At 42.0% G+C, this 21,258-nt stretch overlaps 1 protein-coding gene across 2 annotated transcripts in view; it reads right to left on the bottom strand.

Annotated features, from left to right (window-relative positions):
• The window catches only part of PDZD8 (PDZ domain containing 8), a 134,063-nt gene that overhangs the window by 49,825 nt on the left and 62,980 nt on the right, over positions 1-21,258 (bottom strand). For both annotated transcript variants that reach the window (XM_034775434.1, XM_034775433.1), the window contains one exon: positions 20,339-20,441. In XM_034775434.1, coding sequence (XP_034631325.1) covers positions 20,339-20,441 — 103 coding nt within the window. The remainder of the gene's footprint in view (positions 1-20,338; positions 20,442-21,258) is intronic.

The following is a 21,258-nucleotide window of genomic DNA, read 5'->3' as shown; positions in this document are numbered from 1 at the left end:
CAGTTGGGTTATTCATGGAGCAAGAGGTTCAACACATGTAAAGAGAGAGAACAAGCCCACAGGTAGCAATACTCCCCCTAAATTATCTTTGAACTGTTTCTTCCAGATGTGTCAGTCTATTTCAGCAAGAAAAGACATCTCTGATGGGAGAAATTCGGGAACATGAAATTTATGGACAAAGATTAATTAGAGGAGAGAAATTGAATTTGGGGGAAAAGGGGAGTTAAAAAGGTTAGCACTGTTTGCTTATTATTCTATGCCATGACAGGTAGGGAATCCACTTAGTATCCTAACCCCTCCACCTTTCCCCTGTAGTAGTGGCCATGTAGTAGTGGCATCATGGTCAAAGTTTTGGGAAAGCAACAGAATAAGATTTATATTATCATATTTACTGCTGTTGGCTGAAGGCTATCAAATGTCTAAGCTACCCTACTAAGTCAGAAAGTAACTGTGATGTTATCTTAAAGCAAGCAACATTGAGTCAGTTGGGGAAAGGAAGGCAGAGTATTTAACCAACCACACCCATTTAATAGACCATGGATTTTTAATTTAATTGCAATGTTTCCCAAAGCTCTACACAGAAAAGAGGCTTAAGTGAATCAGAAATAGAAGGCATTATCTTTCTGACCTGAAAATAATGGCTCATTTGCTTGGTAATTCTGGGTCAGCTTTACAAAATGCTTTGTTTTACAAACTGATGAACTGGCATACTGCTATGGGTTTTTAGTGAATACTTGAATTGAAGCTCATAAAAAAAGTGTTTCTGTATTAATGTTTTTAAAGAGTAAAATGTGTATGTTTCTAAATAAAAATAAAAGTGATGTCTATGCTAACTCACCTGTCCTAACAAACAGAAAAACCTCAATCTACACAAGTTTTCATTTGAATTGCATGATGTTGTGGAAACCTGGTGTAGAACCTTTCTGCCCCTCCCCCAAAAAATTCTTATGGCCCTTGTATTGTTTTGTCAGAAGAAAGCCATCCAACCCTTTAAGGCTTTTAGGATTACAATTATAGCATTATTCCATAAAGAACGGTTACTTACCTTCTGTAACTGTTGTTCTTCGAGATGTGTTGTTCACGTCCATTACACTTTAAGTGTGCGCGCGCCGCGTGCACGGACGTCGGAAACTTTTTCCCTTAGCGGCTCCCGTCGGGTCGGAGCCGCGCACACCTAATGTGTAATGGACGTGAACAATCACTCGAAGAAGAAAGTTTTCTTATCTGATCTAAATTTAATTAAAATCATTTAAAGAAACCTGATATTTATTACTCATTAAAAGTTAACCTGGTATTCCCCATTTTATAAACACAGAGTACTGCAATTACTGTGTAAGGTAAATACCGTTGTGCAATAAATATTCAGATTAATGGCACCCACTGAAATTTTGTAATATTAATGATTAAAAACAAGGCAGTTCTACTAAATTTTATTTAAATAGCTACCGTGGCTCAATAGATCCAAGTAACTAAGGGTATGTCAACACTGGCAGAATTACATCGCCGCGCAGAGAGCGCTGACAGGAAACCACTGTTGTGGGTTCACACTGTCAGCTACCTGTGCAATAGCATGTTCACACTTGAGGCACTTCCAGCGGTATTCACAGCGGTGCACTCTGGGCAGCTATCCCACAGAGCATCTCTTCCTCTTCTGCCGCCAAGAGTTGTGGGAAGGCGGAGTGGGTCCCAGGGCATCCTGGGTCCTATCCCAATGCCCTGTGATGCATTGCTTCTCATCCCAGCAATCCCTGTACTTCCGTCCACATTTGGCGCCATCTTTCAACGGTTTGTGTACTGCGCGCTCTGCCTCTTCAGTCTGCAGGAATGGATCCCGCACTGTTGACCAATATGCTGCTCGCACTAACACGTCACAAGTGGCACTGGAGTTATTCCTTAAACTACAAAGACGAGAGAAGTTCGACATTGATCTCGCCACATGTAGTAGCTATGAACGAGATTGCTTGTGGCATTCATGGAGGTGCTGAACACAGTGGAACACTGCTTTTGAGCTCGGGAAACAAGCACGGAGAAGTGGGATCACATCGTCATGCACGTCTGGGATGATGAGCAGTGGCTGCAGAACTTTCGGATGAGGAAAGCCACATTCATGGGACTGTGTGATGAGCTCACCCCAGCCCTGTGGTGCAAGGACACAAGAATGAGAGCTGCCTGGTCGCTGGAGAAGCGCATGGCGATTGCACTGTGGAAGCTAGCTACTCCAGACTGCTACCGATCGGTCGCTAACCAGTTCGGAGTGGGAAAGTCGACCATTGGATGCATGTTGACGGAAATGTGCAGGGCCATTAATCGCATCCGGCTCCAAAAGACAGCGACTCTGAGCAATGTGTGTGACATTGTGGATGGCTTTGCACAAATGGGCTTCCTTAAACTGTGGCACGCATATTCCAATTCTGGCACCAGACCACCTAGCCACTGAGTACATTAATTGGAAGGGGTATTTCTCTAGGATGCTCCAGGTGCTTGTGGATCACCATGGGCTTTTCACAGACATTAACGCGGGCTGGTCCGGAAAGGTGCACGCATCTTTAGGAAAACTGGCCTGTTCAGGAAGCTGCAAGCAGGGACTTTCTTCCCTGACCAGATGATCACTGTAGGGAAAGTTGAAATGCCCACTGTGATCCTGGGAGACCTTGCCTACCCCTTAATGCCGTGACTCAAAGCCATACACGGGGAACCTTGACAGCAGCAAGGAGTGGTTCAACAACAGGCTGAGCACATGCAGAATGACTGTTGAGTGTGCCTTTGGCCATTTAAAGGCCCACTGGTGCTGCCTATATGGGAGACTGGACCTGGCCAATGAGAATATTCCTATGCTTATAGCCGCGTGCTGTACGTCTATAATATTTGTGAAGGGAAGGGTGAAAGCTTCACTCAGGGCTGGACTGCTGAGGCTCAGTGCCTGGAGGCTGAATTTGAACAGCCAGATACCAGGGGTATTAGAGGGGCCATAAGGATCAGGGATGCCTTGAGGCAGCAATTTGAAGCTGAAAGCCACTAATATTGGTTGCTGTGCTTAGGAGTGCAGTGCTTGTAATGCTAGGTGGTGATTGTGATTGGTGCAGATGATGCACTATGAAGGTTTAAGAAAATTGCCTGTTGCTTTGCCATCCCCAAAGCATACAGTAATGATTAGCACACTAATACATACGTACAGACTAAGAAAAATAGGCCTGATTTTGATCTCATGTACACCAATGTACATAAGGAATAACTCCACTAAAGTCAACCGAGTTACATCAGTTTATATGAAATCAGAATCAGTTCAATGTGTTATTTAACATCAATACTGAATATACAGCTAATCAAATTAAATCTAAAACTTTGATTGTGTGCAACTGTGAGAATGAATAGGTGGAAACACTCAGAGAAATTAAGATTACATTTAGAAATAGTGTGGCATGGTAATCACTCTATTTGTGATTGGCAATTTTAGATGGAGTGATTCTAGCATCAGGCCCTAATTCTGAACTGCTCTGTGCATTGAAACGATTTTTCATATTTCTTCTAAAATCCATAGAAATTGATCTAATAAATAAATTTTTCATTCAAAATGCAGAACTATTTTCTCATTTACAGGCAACAAATATCATGTTCATGATTTAATAAAGAAAAAACAACTTTCACTTTAATAAGAGATTAATGTTCCCAGCGGTGACCAGGAAAATGTAGCTAAAAGGTAGCAAGTTAGAAGCCCCGCAGTTAAAAATGCACACATGGGCTTTGATATTGTCGTCATGTTTTACCTCACAATGTAAATGACTTTGGACAGAGATATTGTGTGTGTCTTCTGAAGAAGGAAAAAGGGAACCCAAAAATATGAGGCTTTGGTTTTGGATAAGAACTGCTAAATGCTTGGCTAAGATGAATTTTTAAAAAATTCTTGTCAAAATGTATATGATATGAAAGGACTTTAAAAAATATTCCAGCCTTGAAGAATTGTAATTAATGCTTAAACAGATCTCATTATTGGGTAAATTAACTAGCTAAAATTCTCCAGTAATTAGGAAGCTTTCGAAAACTAGATACATTTATAGTTTATGGATTTAATCAAAGTGTTTCTGATTTGGATTTTTTGGTATCTAAGAAGAATTAAACATTTGCTAAGTGGTTATTTTTTGATGTCCTTGCTCCATAGTGGAGCACTGTATCCAGAGAAGTTTTACATCCATTCTACCCTTATCAGCAGCACTGAGAGAGAGTCTCAAAGAAACTATATAAGTTGCTTTCTCCCACTCCCCAAAAAAAAGGAAAAAAAAAAGCTGTATGTGAATTCTACATCTCTCTCCAGTACTCCATTGGAAATAAGTCATTATGCCAGATCTTAAACGGATATAAATCAGCATAGTTCCCTTCACTTCAATGGAAGTGCAACAATTTACACCATCTGAAGATCTGGCCCATTGTAGCTCAAGTATTTCTTATTAGACACCCAAAAAGTCATAATCCCACACTCAAGGAAGAGAGCCATACTGCTTAAAAAACCAACCTGGTTTAAAGGGGAAGTGAAGGCAGCTATAAAAAAATTAAAAACGTACAAGAAATGGAAGAAAGGGGAAGTTGATAATAATGAATATAAATCAGAAGTTATTTTTCTAAAATCCCTAAGGGAAGCAAAGGGACACAAGGAGCAATCTATGGCCAGCAAAGTTAAGGACAATATATTAGGAACAAGAAGAATCCTGACAATAGTATTGGCTAATTACTATATGGAAATAGTAGAATCATCAATAATAATACAGAAAAGGCAGAAATGGTCAACAAATATTTCAGCTCTGCATTTGGGGGAAGGGGGAGAAGAGATGATATCATTTCATCATATGGGGATAACATTTCATCTTTCCATTCCATTAATATCTCTGGAGGATATTAAGCAGAAACTACTAAAGTAAGACATTTTTAAAATCAGCAGATCCACATAACTTGCATCTAAGAGTTTTAAAAGAACAGGCTGATTATCTTGATGAACCATTGATGCTGATTTTCAATAAGTCTTGGAACACTGGTGGAGTTCTGGAAGAAAGCTAATCTTTACCCCTTTTTAAAAATTGGCACTAAATGACCCATGTAATCATAAGCCTGTCTGCCTTACAGTGATTCTTGGCACAATAATAAAGCAACTGATACAGGACTCGATTAATAAAATATTAAATGTAATTAATGCAAATCAATAGGAAAATAGATCCTGACAAAACTAATTTGATATCCTTTTTAGATGAGATTACAAATTTGGTTGATGAAGGTAAAAGTGTTGATGTAATAGACAGACTTCTGTAAAGCATTTGACTTGGTACCACATGACATTTTGATTAAAAAATAGAACATAAAATTAACCTGGAACACATTAAATGGATTAAAACTGGTTAACTAATGGGTCTCAAAATGTAGCTGTAAATGGGGAATTGACATTAAGTGGGTGTATTTTCAGTGAGGTCCCACAGCAATTGGTTCTTGGCCCTATGCTACTTAACATTTTTATCAATGACCTGGAAGAAAACAAAATCATCACCAATAAAGTCAACAGCTGACAAAAATTGGGGGAGTGGTAAAAAATGAAGAGGACAGGTCACTGATTCAAAGTGACCGGGATTGCTTGGTAAACTGGGCACAAGCAAATCATGTGCATTTTAATACAGCTAAATGTAAATGTTTACCTGTAGAAACAAAGAATGTAGGCCACACTTACACGATGGGGGACTCTATCTTGGGAAACAGTGACTCTGAAGAAAACTTGGAGGTCATGATGAATAATTAGCTGAACTTGAGCTCACAGTGTGACCAAAAGAGCTAATTCTATCCTGGGATGCATAAACAGAAGAATCTCAAGTAGGAGTAGAGAGGCTATTTCCCCTCTATATTTGGCACTGGTGCAACTGCTACTGAAATACTGTGTCCTGTTCTGGTGCCCACAATTCAAGAAAGATGTTAAGGGGTGACCTGATTAGTCTATAAGTATCTACACTCAGAGGTGGATTAATATTTATTGGGGCCATGGGCACAAAATATTTGGGCTCCCCAAATCACCGGGGCTTGCCCCCTGCTCCTCCCCTTCCCCTCAAAATCCCGCCTCCTAGCCAGGCCAGAAGGGGCTGTGGTAAGAGCTTCCCAGGGAGCCCAGGCTGCTGTAGGGAGCCCTGGAACCTCCACCTACCTAGGCAGTGTGCGTCAGGAGACAGGAACATGGGTCAGGGGCTGCTCTCAGGACAAATGGAGGGGCTGGGGCCGCCCACAGAGGCCCAGGCTCCCTGGGTGGCTCTTACCAAAGCCTAGGGTGATCATACAGTCCCCTTTTTAAGCCCTGCCCAGACATCCTGACTTTTTTGGCAAAACTAATGATCAGTTGGCAACAGAAAATGGGATAAATGCCTAGTTTTGCCAAAAAGAGGCTTGAGGGGTGAGCGATGGGGCTCGGGCCAAGTCTGCGTGTGGGTTGGGGGGCGGGAATGAGAGGGGCACAGGCTAGGTCCGCACAGGGGCGAGGGGGAATGATCACCCTACCACAGCCCTGACTTCTGGCCTGGACAGGGGGCGGGGCCTTGGGGGGAAAAGAGGAGGAGCAAGGCTGTGGGCCCAAGGGGGGAGAGGAGAGGGAGAGGACATGGCTACAGGTCCGGCACCTGTGGCCTCCTGCCTACATGGGCTCCCAAATTGGCTGGGGCCCATGCCCTGCCACTGTCTACACATGGGGAACAAATATTTAATAATAGGCTCTTCAATGTAGCAGAGAAAGGAATAACATGATCCAATGGCTGGAAGTTGAAGCTAGACAAATTAAGACTGGAAATATGGTGTCAATTTTTTTAAAGGTGGAGAGTAATTAACCATTAGAACAAATTACCAATGGTTGTGGTAGATTCTCTATTACTGAAGTTTTAAATCTAGATGGGATGTATTTATAATATATATGATCAAGCAATTATTTTGGGGAAGTTCTATGGCTGTTTTATACAGGAGGTTTGTCTAGATGATCCCAGTGGTCCCTTCAGACCTTGGAATCTATGAACCTATGAAAGTGTAAGACAACTTGGCCAAGATTTTCAGAAGTGACTAGTAATTTTGGGTGCCTAACTTGACACATTTCAAAGGGTGTGATTTTCAGAAAGTGCTCAGCACCCCCTCTGATCTATGGTGTTTCATGTTGGATGCCCAAAAATTGAAGCACCCAAAAAAATCAGTTTTTTTTTTTTTTTTAAAAAACCTTGGCCTTTATAAACAAACATGGAATATCAGTGCACTAAGGAGAACTGTGGGTGGTGACTATTTTTTTTTTTTTAAAAGATTGTTCTGTTAGAATACATTTGGAAAGATTTTTTCTCATTTCAACCACAAACAACAGACATCAATTTAAGTACAATGGCTGCAGCACTTCACAGTAGGACACCACACAAATAGTTTGGAAAGTCATTCCAGAAACATACTGAATTACCCAGAAACCATCTGTTTACCCTGATCAATAAAACACTGTTATCTTTCTTACAATAGGCCATACTGTTTATATAAACAAAGTTAGGTGGCCTATGCAGGAAAGCTATTTATTTAGTGAGATCAGCTATCACTGTAAATCAATTTCTTTGCAAATCAGAAACACAGCTGTCTGCAAAACCTACTTAAAACTCCTTCCTGTGTCCAATATTTGTATGTGTAGCAGAGCAGATTACCATGAGAATACAAAAAGGATTGTCAGCACAATACGTCTGTGGAAGCTAAAATAGAACAGCTCTTCTTGGGTTTTACATCTGCTTCAAGGGGAAAGATCGTGTTCAATTTACTTGCCTTTTTGTATTGCTTTATGAGACACTTGATTTGTTTATACTATTTGCATAATGACAACTTAAAAATGAGACCAGGAAAACAATTACATTTGCTATTCAGAATAGGAGCCTTCAGAAAGACTGTTAATTAAATCAGTCATTAAAAATGCAAAATAGAGAACCTAAAGATTTACAACAACAAAAAATTGTCATCATGTCACTGACCTTTATAAAGTGTAGCTATAAAGGGCTGCATTGTTAACATGGATTTTGCCTTTAATGAGTTTACCAGAAATATTAAAAGAACAGAAGTCCCAAGCTACCCATCCTGTAAGAAGCCACTGCAAGGTTGTCCTCATGGAACAGTCATAGGAATCATCTCCAGGTGGAAGACCACTTCCCTACACTCAACCCCATAAAGAAGGGATTGCAAACCTCTCACCCCCAAGAACCTCACAGATCCCTTCGGAACATATATACTTCTTGGGGGGATCAGTTAGAGGCCAGTGCCATTCTTGCAGAGAATGTAGCAACTATGAAGCATGGGCTATAAGATCCCATCACCTTTTATAATGACAACATGAGCAGCAAAGTGGCAGCAGCAGCAACCCAGTTAGGGTACATAATCCCAGTCTAAACCCCCACCTATTTTCAGTTGCTTATATCCTTTGACTCTTTCACCATTTGGGCTGAGCAATTTTTATTTGCTTTGTTTTTGGCTGAAAATGCATTTTCTTCTCAGAGGCTGAGTAAAACTTGAGTTTAGTTGATCGAGTACATGGAGTTTATTGGAAAAAGTACACTTTCTCCCACTAGACGATTTTCTAACTGAGTGCTTCACTTCAATATTAATTTTAATTCAGTTTTTGTGTGGCATATTATTTTTCAAATCTAACAGGTTAGATTGTAACCTAAAAAGCCCTCGGTTGGGGGTTGTATAGAGCTGCAGCAGGGAAAATCTGGGAGGGACTGTGCCTCAGAGATTGGGTTTCATGACACATTGGGGGGGAGGGGCGGGGAAGAAGAGGAGAATTACACAGGCTGCACACGATGCATCTGTCCTGTTCTGCCAGCTAGTGGGGAAACTGAAAGGCACAGCCATGGAACCTGCTTTCTCCCCTTTGGGCAATGTTTGTCCCCAAAACAGCGAGGAAGTATCCCTACATGCCCGATCACAGCGTCTGCAATTGTCCCTGATCCTGTCATAAGAGGGCAGAGAAGGCAAAGGTTTCTCCAGTCACAATATGGCCTAATGTAATCATATTAAAAACTATCCTGGAGTTCACATGCAAGAAGGTAGACATAAGTTTGGACATGCATGAAAAAAAAAAACTAGTTCCAACACTGTTGCAGCAAAATATATACATACAGTAGAATTTTACAGAAAATCTCTGGTTAAATAGTAGAAAAGCTATCTGAAGCCTGACTTAAAAATGTTTAATGCTCAAGGGTAGAGGGAAAAAAAATCTGATGGCATTCAAGTTTATTTGAAAGACAGATTACAGAATATTACGTAAGGCGCAAATCTCAGACCTATTCCCCATTGTATTTACAAATATTATCAAATTTTATAAGACCATGAATTTTCATAAAAAGTGACATTTTCAAAAACCTTTACTTGCTTTAATCCTCCTCTTTTCTTTTGATAGGATTAAACTCTCAAATGGCAGACTGTTAAATAAGCACACCAAAATGCTAACTGTGAGGCATTTGGCTTTATATATTTATAAATTAGTGTTTCACAGCCACTTCAAATTTGACATTACAGTTCAGTATCTCCAGGCAACTCATTTCAATGGTGTTGAATTTGATTTATATGATTTTTCTCATTTTAACATCTATGTGTTCCTATGCCAGATACCTTTAAATATAATTTTTTTTTAAAAATCACCTATAAGTAATTTATTCAAATGAAGGTCTGCAAAAAGATGTGGCCTGTTGTTTTTAAAGCACATCAACTGTCTTGCCTAAAACAATTTTAAAAATTGCATACAGATAACTCATCAAGGGCCCTATTCAGTCATAAAAATCTACCAGAAAGGCTGCAAATCTTGGCGAATCTATTCAGCTGAAAGATCAGGTTGCTGTAGAAGCCCCTAATTGCAGAGCCTTTTCCCTGTTGTAGTAATCCTAGAAGATATCTATTTGCCAGGTAAGAGGACAAGACCTGCAGACTGATGCAGCTAATCTTCTTCCCTAAATATTTAAGTGTTCCGAGGACTGACTCCCCGAATGCTCAGTAGAGTAAGTGCTTGTTGGCATCTCTTTGGAAAAGGAGGATGTGGGAAATTTACCCAAATAAATCTGCAGTTTTTTCCATAGCTGTGCTGTTTCAAACTCAGAAATCTTGTGAAACAGCTGGGAAGACAAAATTCTGCTGGAACAGGTATTCTAAATGCATTTCCAGTACTACAACAGCAGAGCAATATGTAGATAATAACTGAACTAATGATGCACACTACTATTTCTATTATTTTACTTTCAAACAAATAGTAAATGCATAAATTATCCAGTTTAAAGTTTACATGCTTATATTGGGCATGAGACACCTAGAAGACAACAATCTATAGTGGTTATGCAGTAGGCTGAACTATCCAGCATAAAAGTGAAGCTACTGTGCAACGAAAGAGAAAACACTATACCCCCCTCCCCAAGCATTGCAGAATAATTTATATTAACAAATCCTAACATCCTAGGAACCTCAAATCTCAGTTCTAGGTCTGTCCCGCTCTACTCTGCTGGGAGCAGGCACAGAAATGCTACTATTCTTAGAAAGGTGCTGTGGTATTATATGGCCATTTCCGGGGGGGGGGGGGGGGGGGGGGTTGGAAGGATACCCACTCAGAAAAGGCATTCATCTCCACAGCTGATTTTCAACTAACAAAACTCTATGGAATAAAAGCCTAACACTTTGGGGACCATTTCTGTAACTCATACACTTGTTATCTGGAGTTATTTTCATTTTTTCCCCCAATAAGATAATTAAAAGCCTGGATAGAAAAAAAAACTTAGCTACTCTTGCACATTACTGTGGGTGAAATCTTGGCACCATTGAAGTCAGTGGCAAAATTCCCATTGACTTCAATCAGGCCAGGATTTCACACTATGTGAACAAGATAAAATGTAGCGTAGGACAAATCTAAATTTTTCTTTTAGTGTGTACCCACCTAATTGAAAAAGCTAGTTTCCATTTCAGTGGACAACTTTCAAAACATCTATATAAAAAGCTATGACCCTTATACCCCATACAAGGTACAGCTTCTAGTTAATTGTATACTAAAAATAAATACGTAAGTGTGTGAAGTGTAGCAAGACACCCATCTTTAATTATCTTCCCTTCTAAGGTACAGAATACTATTTATGCATAATTATGACATTACGGTTCAGAAATTAACATTAATTCCACCAGTCTGCACTATTAATTAATGCTTTTAGTAATGTGTTGATTTTGTATGGGAATGTGCCAAATCATCTCTCAAATTATTAGTTTGAGCTATGAACATGATCTGATAAATACCTTGGAGGCACCAGACCTCTTTGTATTATAACAGACATTTCAGTAACACGCTGGATATGTTTAATAACACAGCATCATTTTTCAAAACTAATTGTGACACCTACTAATATTCCATAAATAAAGGGATCAGATTAGAGTCTCACCACCATTCATTATGAAGTATTAAAGCTGTCTAATCTCTTATCACTGCTAACATAATAAAGAATGAAAATGCCAATAACTACAGAATATGAGAATTTTCCTTATGAAAACAGTAGAACATAATTCACAGTCCAAATCAGATGCTGTGCCTTCATGTGGTTATAAAGCTCATCTGAATTAAACAATTATAAAATTGAACATATGTAATTATTTCATTTGTCTTAAGTTGTCTATTGTTTTCGTTTAAGATTTCTGGACTCTTGGAAATCCATTCTAACAATTTTGTCTCAGTCACTACTGGACTGACTGGCATTCAGAGGAGGCTTAAATGTTAAAGAGAACCTATAAGTAATATAAAATCCTCAACTTACCAATGAATAACATCTCCCCACTACAGCCAAAAGTCAACTGCATAGATTAATGTTGGAGCTCAGGAAGCTTCTCTTGTTTGGAGGAGCAAGCAATTATGAGGTACAACTTCCCATCCAAATATTCAATCAGTTATTCCTATTGAGTGACTTGTCATTACTATGTGTTAAAAGATTCAAGTATACTGAATAAATTCCAGTGTTATTTGTTTTACTGTATTGTCAACTCTTACGATTTTATCATTATTCTTGCAATAATCTGGTGTTTTTCTTAAGGCACCAACTCCTAAAGGCATTTGATTAGGCAAGAATCTTAAAAAAGCGGGGGGGGAGGGGAAATCGAGCCCTCCGGTTGTGGAGAAAATTCTGACTGAGCATACCCTAAAGGCTCTACATTTAAAAAAAAAAAAAAACCCAGCAAATCAATATGGAGCCTCATTTTTTAAATTAAAATAAATCTCTGTGTTTTGTTGTGTGATTTGTGATTTTTACATGCTTGGGGTTGGCAATACTGGCTTTCATAGTGCCAAATTCTAGCCAAGTCTCATGAGTACACAATGGAAGGAAGGGTACAACAAGCCTTTCCTTGACTCTTGCATTTCTGAACAGGGGTTGGCCAGAATTTGACTAAGCATTATAGTTCCTCCTTGTGTTCTCTTTAGGCTAGCCTTGTCCCCCACCCCACCACCTTCACAAATGATCTCCAGATCTGGCTGAGTGCAAAGCATGCTACTCTTTTCAAGGGTACTGGAGCAACTGTTCTGATGTGTACTCCCAGGAATCCTCAATGGGCATTCTGACTAATTCACCCAAAGAATTCTTACTGTGGGCTCCAGCCACACCGCAGTGCCTCAGTGCATGTCTACCCTGCGATAAAAAACTTGCAGGTCCTAGTCTCACAGCACAGGTCAGCTGACTTGGGCCATGGGGCTATAAAACTTCAGTGCTGACACTGGGGCCAGAGCCTGAACTCTGAGACTCTCCCTACCTGCGGAGTCTCAGAGCCTGGGCTCCAGCCCAAGCATTTACACTGCAATTTATTAGACTCACAGCCCGAGCCCAGTGAGCCCAAGTCAGCTGAGCTGCAGGTCTTTTACTTCAGTGTGCACATACCCTCAGTCCCTCCTCTGGCGTGCACAGTAGAAACTGGTACTTCACATCTAGTCTTTTCTTAATCTAATGCCTTGTCTACAGGGCCGGCTCTGGCTTTTTTGCCGCCCCAGGCAAAAAAGCCTCCGGTGGCCCCCCACCGCCCCCCCCAGGGCAGCCGGAGCTCCGGGGGGAGGGCAGCGAGTCCCGGTTGGGGCTCCTCTCTCCCTGGCGGCCAGAGCCCCGGGGGGAGGGCGGCGAGCCCTGGCCGGGGCCCCGCTCTCCCCCGCGGCCGGAGCACCGCGCCGCCCCCCTCCAGGTGCTGCCCCAAGCACAAGCTTGGTGGGCTGGTGCCTGGAGCCGGCCCTGCTTGTCTACACTACAAATGTGTTACTAGTATAGAGCTAGAGTGGCAGAGCCTCAGTGTCAATGCAGCATATGCCAACAGGAGTTTCACTGTCAGTATAGTAACACCACCTCCCCAAACAACAGCTATGCTAACAGAAGCATTCTTCTTAGAGCGTGTGCCATATTTGTCCATGCCTTATATTAGTAGTCAGCTATAGAACTCATTTACAATACGTGTTCAAGATCCAAGTCTCACAAAGTCACTGCATTTTATTCCTCTTCCCATGTATTCTTTGGAATTCTGATTATCAGATAAATTCACCCCACAATAGTACCCCCCAACTGAAGCAAGAAGTAAGTTTTATTAGGAACATTTTCTATCCAAGCTATTACTTTGTCAATTAAAATAGCTCACTTTAAAACAAGCAACAACAGGTTACTAACTGTTCTGTAACTGATGTTCTTTGAGATGTGTTGCTCATGTCCATTCCACTTCAGTTGTGTGCATGCCCAGTGCACTAGAATTGGAGATTTTCCCCTTAGCAGTACGGGTCAGGGCAGCGCACACACCCTCTGTTGCCTTGTGCTGCTGAGTGATGGTATAAAGCGTGGAGCCAGCTCCAACCGCTACACCCTCCCTCTCTTCCCCCGGTCCTTTTTATGGGACAGACTCTGACTCTGACATAGAGGGGTAGGAGGCTGGGTTGTGGAATAGACAGGTGCAACGTCTCAAAGAACAACAATTACAGAACAGGTTAGGAACTGTTTTTCTTCTTCAGATGATTGTACATGTCCATTCCACTTCAGGTGACTCACAAGCAGTTTAAACCGGAGGTGTGTTTCGGAGTCCAGTCGTTGTTCAAGGAAAGGACTACTTGTCCAAACTTGGCACAGTCTCTTCTGGAATGCTGATATGGCATAAGGAGTTATACAGGTGCAAACTGCAGCCCTACAAGTTTGACAGACAATTGAGCTAAAAATGCTGCAAAAGCTGCATGAGATCTTGCTGAGTGTGCTACCACCCTGCTTGGCAGAGCTATGATGTCATAGCACAGGCATATACAGGAGGAAATCCAGGACAAGATCTTCTGCGTTGAGGATGAAAGGCCCTTCGTCCTGTCTGCAACTACCATAAGAAGTTGAGAAGATGACCTGAACTGGGTCAGGACAATCAACACCCTTCTAACATCCAAGATATGGAGCCTCTCCACAGTCTTATTAGAACGGGGCTTGGGAAAGAGAGTCAGTAAGTATACCGTTTATAGTGGAAGTCCAACACTAAACCAAAAATCTTGGGCGTGGACTTAAGTATACTTTGTCCCTATAAAAGATTGTGTAAGGAGGTTCAGCTCCCACTGCCCGTAATTTTCCCGCAGAGGTAATGACTACCAAAAATGGATGGATAGATGAAGAGTAAGTAGCCATGGGGAGAAATAGCATCTGCCATCTGGGGATATCAACTGACCAAACCCTTTAAGAATCTAATTGACACTGACCAACAACTAGAGTGTGGAAAGCAGAGATAGGTGAACTCTGATAGAGCTAAGAGATAGGACTTGTTATTTCAGGTAGAACAAAAACAGTCCAGAATATGTTGTATAGAGACACAGACTGGCAAAATACTCCTTTGCTGTGACCACTTCAACAGGTGAGAATATCTAATTAAAGGCTCTCTGTCTAGTCCCGGAATAGTCTACCTTCTGAGGCATTAACCCGGGAGCATCCAGGCTGTAAGATGAAGAGCATCTGGACTGGGATTTAACAAGCAACCGTGGTCTGAGAGATTAGGTCTGGCTCTAGAGGTAGTGTCAAAGGAGCCTTGGATGAGAGGATCAGCAGACTGGAAAACCAATACTGTCAAGGCCACACTGGTGCTAGGTGGATCATGTGAGCATGATCCTGCTTGAGCTTGAGCAACACTCTGGAAAGGAGCGGAACAGGAGGGCAAACATAAATCAGATTGTCTTTCCAGGATAACATGAAAGCATCCGTCAGAGATCCCTGACTGTGACCTGCTCTTGAACAAAGGAGTTAGTATTTCTTGTTGTGGTAAGTAGCAAACAGGTCTATTTGAGAGACCCTCACCACCACGTCTGAAAAATAAGCCTTAACTGTATGTGCCCTGAGACTACTTGCAATCTTTGCTGAAAGATCTGCAAAATTGTTCTGAATTCCCAGGATGCTTTGAAATGAATTGCACTGGTGACACACAACACCCAAAGATGTATTGCACCTTCACAGAGACTGTCCTACCTGGCCCCTCCCTATCCCTATCCTCCACCTTGTTTGCTTGGGGACTGTTCCAAGGACATTGGCTCTTTGAAAGCATGCTGCAGAGTCCCTGCAATGTTTGAAGGGGCACTTCTGACAGAGGTAGATGTGCTCAGTACCCATCCTAAGTGGGAAGGATTTGACAGTGGACACAGGCTGCCTCCATGAGGAGATGATGAAGTCTTACCTCTCTATCTTTCTTAATCTGGGGCTTGAAGTCTCTACATATTTGACACCTGTCCTGGATGTAACCCTCACCTAAGCACTTCAGACATCGGAAAGAGGGTCACTTAATGGCACAGACTTCTCAAAGCCAGTGCAAAGCTTAAAGACTGGAGACAGAGGATTTCTCGGTACCAAGAGTTGGTACCCAGAACAAACAACTGTCTAAGTAAAAACCAACTAAATTAAAAGTGAAACTTATTCTAAAGCTCTTCTAACTAACTATTGATGAGTACACTAGCTATAATAAAAATAAACTAACACCCCAACTACCGATCACAGACAGCAAGAAGAATCTGAGGGAGATCAGGGGCAACTGAATGCTTTATACCATTGTGCAGCAACACAAGGCAGCAGAGAGCACATATGCTGTCCCAATGGGTACCTGTGACGAGTCTCATGGTACACAGGACTGTCACCTTGTTATCCACTGCCTCTAGCAAGGGGTAGCCCTGACTGTGGTAACTGGGTGTTCGGGAGCTAATACCACCAGCCTAACCTGCCTGTTAGCACTCAAACACTCTCCTCTACATTAGCCCTGTCTGTGTCTTTCAGGTTAACAATTAATGCACTCAAGTCCCTTTGAATCCATGTAATATCCAGCCTCTGACATCAGCTACTCACAGAAATCCCAGACCCTCTGCCCCCAAAGGAGCAGTGTGCCCCAATTCACTAGTTTTACCTTAAATCACCACTCTTGTAAAAATCATACAGCACTTGTGAGCACTTAAAACAAAACAAAAACAGGTTTAAGAAAGAATGGAGTTTAGATTCAAGAAAGTGGTGAAAACAAATGGTTATGATACAAAACAAAAGCATAACACACAAACCTTGGATCTCCAGTTATTACTAGTTATCTTCCCATCTAATAAAGTGGGTTTTCCCACCCAAAGTTCAGTCTGCTGCAGAGCTGGCTGGTTTCACAGGAACCATTTTTAGCATGAGAACATCCCTGCTCACCAAGATGTCTCCTCAGTGTGAGGATTCAGAGTGCTTTTCCCCACACTGTGTTAAAATGAAAGTTTTTTTGTCACTATTCATAGACAGGGAAAACCTGTCTTGTTGCAATGTTCCTTTACCACCTCCAAGTGGTTTTGATTGTTTGCAGTGGTCTCTGATAGTTCTGTAATTGAGCAAGGCAACACCACTGAAGGATAACAACTCCCTTATACTTGAATTGGTCCCTAATGAGATATTTTATTCCTGGATGACTAACTTTTACTCCAATATCATAAAATGTACTTGCAATATATTTAGATATTCCTGAGAATATAACCCATACATACTTATTGCAATGATTCTGAGTCTTGCTAAGTTACAAGCTTTCTGTAGGTACCTTACAACATGATATCCATTACGGATAAATAGTCTGTAAGATGTATTTGATGTAGTGATTTTATCATGTTTGAGACACAAGTTATTTGCAAAGAACAAGGACCCTTTGCCAAAGGTCTCCATGTGACAATACTGCTAAGGGAAAAATCTGACTGGAGCACTGAGTCTGCACATACCTGAAGTGGAATGGACGTGCAATCACTCAAAGAACATGTGGTTCTTACCCTACAAACTTGTACTATACACCCACCGAGAACAGACTTTAGTTAAATTAATAGATTTCATAAACTAGCTAAGTTGTGTGGAATTTCTCAAACTTAAATTGCTGTGTGCAGTATTTTATGTTGAAAGCCATACAATACTGCACACAGCAATTTAAATTTGAGAAATTCCACACAAAAATGTATAAAGAGCTTCCAGTACTACGATACATGCTCTCTAACATACATCACCTCCACCTTATGTGACAAAAATGTTCCTAGTTTATGTCAACAACACTAGTATTGTTCCAATAGAGTTCTTTTGGTATTCATCTTGTTTAACACCCAAAGGATTGCTATCAATGTACCAGAAACATTTTAACAGCTCAGCTGTAAGCAATTCATAGTTTGCACAGTGCTTACTATGGCACTGAAAGTTGTCTACATAAATTAATTTTTTTTTGTATATTACAGGCCAAAATTTCCAAAAGCATTCAGGTGCTTAAGTAGGAGCAGAGCTCTTTTGAAAATCTGTCTGAAACTATTTTCTATCTTTTTAAATACTCATGTCTCAAACTGGCCATCAGTTTCACTATACTGCCACCTGCTGTCAAAAATGTACTACTGCGATGAGAATTATAGTAATTTTCAACTTCTACAGCTAATGAAGCAGCAGGAGAAAGGAAGCATAACCATATTCCTGCCCATACTGATTTTAAAGAAAATATTTATTCTTTGAAAAAAGCATGAATTTGAATGTCCTTATTACCACATGCTGTCAGCATAATTTTGTGTAAAGGCACAGATCAGGCAAATGTCATACAACTTTATGCATATCAACAAGACCACGCAGATAAGGACCTGCTGGCAATATTGGATCCAATCCTGCAATCTCCTCACACAGAAATATGGTACAATTCACTTCATAGGGAATTCTGCCCGCAGAACTTCTATAGAAAGTATATTAGCAGTTATGAAGATATGTGAGATGGGTTTATTGCTTGCTCATATTGGAAAAAGTATTGATAAGCAAAGATCAGTAGTACTGAAGAAGCAGAACGTACTATTCTTGTTGAGCAGAAAGGAGAGGGAGAGGATGGGAGCACCTTAACCCTCTTTTCCCCTCTGCCCCCAAACAAGTACCACTGGGCTCTAAACATAACAGAAAAAGATATTTAAACAACTTTTACAAATATTTGTTAAAATGAAGATTTTTGAAAAATCACTTTTTCTGCAGAATCCCAACACAATTTGATTACTACTATCATCATGGTATCTGAAATTACAACCGTTTCCAGTTTTTGAAGGTAATATATGTTTCAGAGACACTATACGTTTGAGAAAATCTCTTCCTGTTTGTGGGCTGTGTGCTGCTAAACTAGCAGAAGAGCTCAAATAGGATACATGATTATACACGATCTTAAAAGTCAGGAGCACTTCTGTTACCCATATTTGCATACTCTTATTAATCAGTTCTTTAGGCATGTAATATCTTCATCACTTTTCCTGTACATTTGGACTGTTAAGCATTTCAACTGTCCAATTATTAAAGAACGCATATGCGCAGTTGTGCACTTCATTTGTGTGTGCAATTTGGGTATTATATGAGCAAGCAGCACTGTGCTAGTGCTAGTAATTGCTCATGCAAGTCATTTGAGTATGTCTTTTTTGATAAGCAGGCCTTTAGTGACAAAAAGTTGGTACCTAGCAGTCCCTGACTACACTTGATGTACCAGTTACTGAATAATGAACATATACAGACTAGAACAGGGGTCGGCAACCTTTCAGAAGTGGTGTGCCGAGTCTTCATTTATTCACTCTGATTTAAGGTTTCGCGTGCCGGAAATACATTTTAACGTTTCTTAGAAGGTCTCTCTCTATAAGTCTATATATAATATAACTAAACTACTGTTGTATGTAAAGTAAACAAGGTTTTCAAAATGTTTAAGAAGCTTCATTTAAAATTAAATTAAAATACTGATCTTAAGGTGCCGGCCTGCTCAGCCCGCTGCCAGCCTGGGGTTACATTCACCTAGGCCAGCAGCGGGCTGAGCGGGGCCTGAGGCCGGCAGCCAGAACCCCAGGTTGGCAGCGGGCTGAGCGGGGCCGGGAGCCGGGACCCCAGACCAGCGGCGGGCTGAGTGGGGCCGGCACCCCAGACCAACAGCAGGCCAAGCGGCTCAGCCCACTGCCGGTCTGGGGTTCCGTCTGCTGGCTCTTGACAGCCAGGGTCCCGGCTGCCAGCCCCGCTTAGCCTGCTGCCAACCTGGTGCTCAGGGTGGGAGGTGGGGATGTGAGGGGTGCAAGAGTCAGAGCATGGGGTGTGGGGGGGCTGGGTATGTGTGGGGAGTGCAGGAGTCAGGGCAGGGGGTGTGGGGAGTGCAGGAGTCAGGGCAGAAAGGTGTGGAGGGGCTGGGGATGTGTGGAGGGTGCAGGAATCAGGGATGGGGTCGTGGGGGGGATGCAGGGGACTGGAGTGCAAGGGGGGGGTGCAGGGGTCAGAGCAGAGGGCTGGGGGGGGTTCGGATCACAGGGGTGCTCTCAGCCCCCTGAGCGGCTCACAGCAGGGGGCTGGACGGATACGCCCAACTCCTACCCCCCTGCCCCCTGCCTCTTCTCCATCTCTTTACCAGTCTGAGCAGCGAGGGCGCTGGGGCTGCTCTTCTCCCCTCCCTCGCAAGGGCCATCGGCGGCAGGGAAGGAGAGGAGGCGGGACTCAACGCAGCACGTTGGGGGAAGAGGCGGGGGAGGGGGAAGCTTGGCTGCTGGCGGAGCCTGCCGTACAGCAGCAGCTGTCAGGACCAAGCTTGCTTCTGCCCCCCCCCTACCCCCGCCAGAGAGGGCGGTAGGCGGGGGACAGAGTAGAGTGGGCTGGGTCGGGCAGGATTTTTAATGGCACGCTGTTGCCTGCCGGGGTTCGGCAGCGGTCTGAGCGGGACCCCGGCAGGCAGCAGCGTGCCATTAAAAATTGGCTCGCGTGCCGTCTTTGGCACACGTGCCATAGGTTGCCGACCCCTGGTCTAGAAAGACTATATGAGAGTTTAAGTCATATAGTAATACAATATGTATGCATCTTACCGTTTTAATGGAACTCCGAGATTTTTCTTCCCAGACATTACTGCTCAGCTCAAACGTGCAATGAACATTCGTTTCTCTTTCATAGGATCCAAAAATCAGTAATCTGAAATATAGAAGTAGTAGTAATTTTTAATAATAATCTGGGCTCCGTGTCATCTGTAGGTTACATATTTATTATATCAGAGAGGTATCCGTGTTAGTCTGAATCTGTAAAAAGCAGCAGAGGGTCCTGTGGCACCTTTAAGACTAACAGAAGTATTGGAGCATAAGCTTTCGTGGGTGAATGCCCACTTCACTGACATCTGATGAAGTGGGCATTCACCCACGAAAGCTTATGCTCCAATACTTCTGTTTGTCTTAAAGGTGCCACAGGACCCTCTGTTGCGTTTTACTGATTCAGACTAACACGGCTACCCCTCTGATATTTGGTGCAAATGGTGGCAGCTGATCCCAGTTCTCTGTGATAAAAAGATGTCAAAATTAAAAGGTAGAGTGTATAAAACTGTAATTCAGCCCATCCTAATGCACATAAAGATTTGACCAGCCACAAGAAAGGAAATTTTCATGTTCTCTACCATGGAAATGAAGATGTTGAGATGGTCAAATGGTTGGACACTCTGTGACAGAAAACAAAAATGAGGTTGTGAGTGCCTAATGCCAATTGCCCCAGTTGAAGACAAGTTGAGAGAGGCTAGGCTGCATTGGTATGAATGTGACCAACAGGGACCTGAGAGTTATAATGGTAGGATGGCCCTTGCAATGATTGTGGACGGAAGACGACCAATGGGATGCCAAAAACTCGGATATCAGTAGACCTTAGAGAGAGACCAATTTGTCTGACACCAAGGCATACAATCACGAGTTTTGGAAGAAGGCTATAAAAGTCGCTGACTGCAAATAGGAAAGCGTCAAGAAAGAAG

This window comes from Trachemys scripta, chromosome 7 (genome assembly GCF_013100865.1).
Source record: "Trachemys scripta elegans isolate TJP31775 chromosome 7, CAS_Tse_1.0, whole genome shotgun sequence".
NCBI lineage: Eukaryota > Metazoa > Chordata > Testudines > Emydidae > Trachemys > Trachemys scripta.
This window is presented reverse-complemented; position numbering and strand designations above follow the sequence as displayed.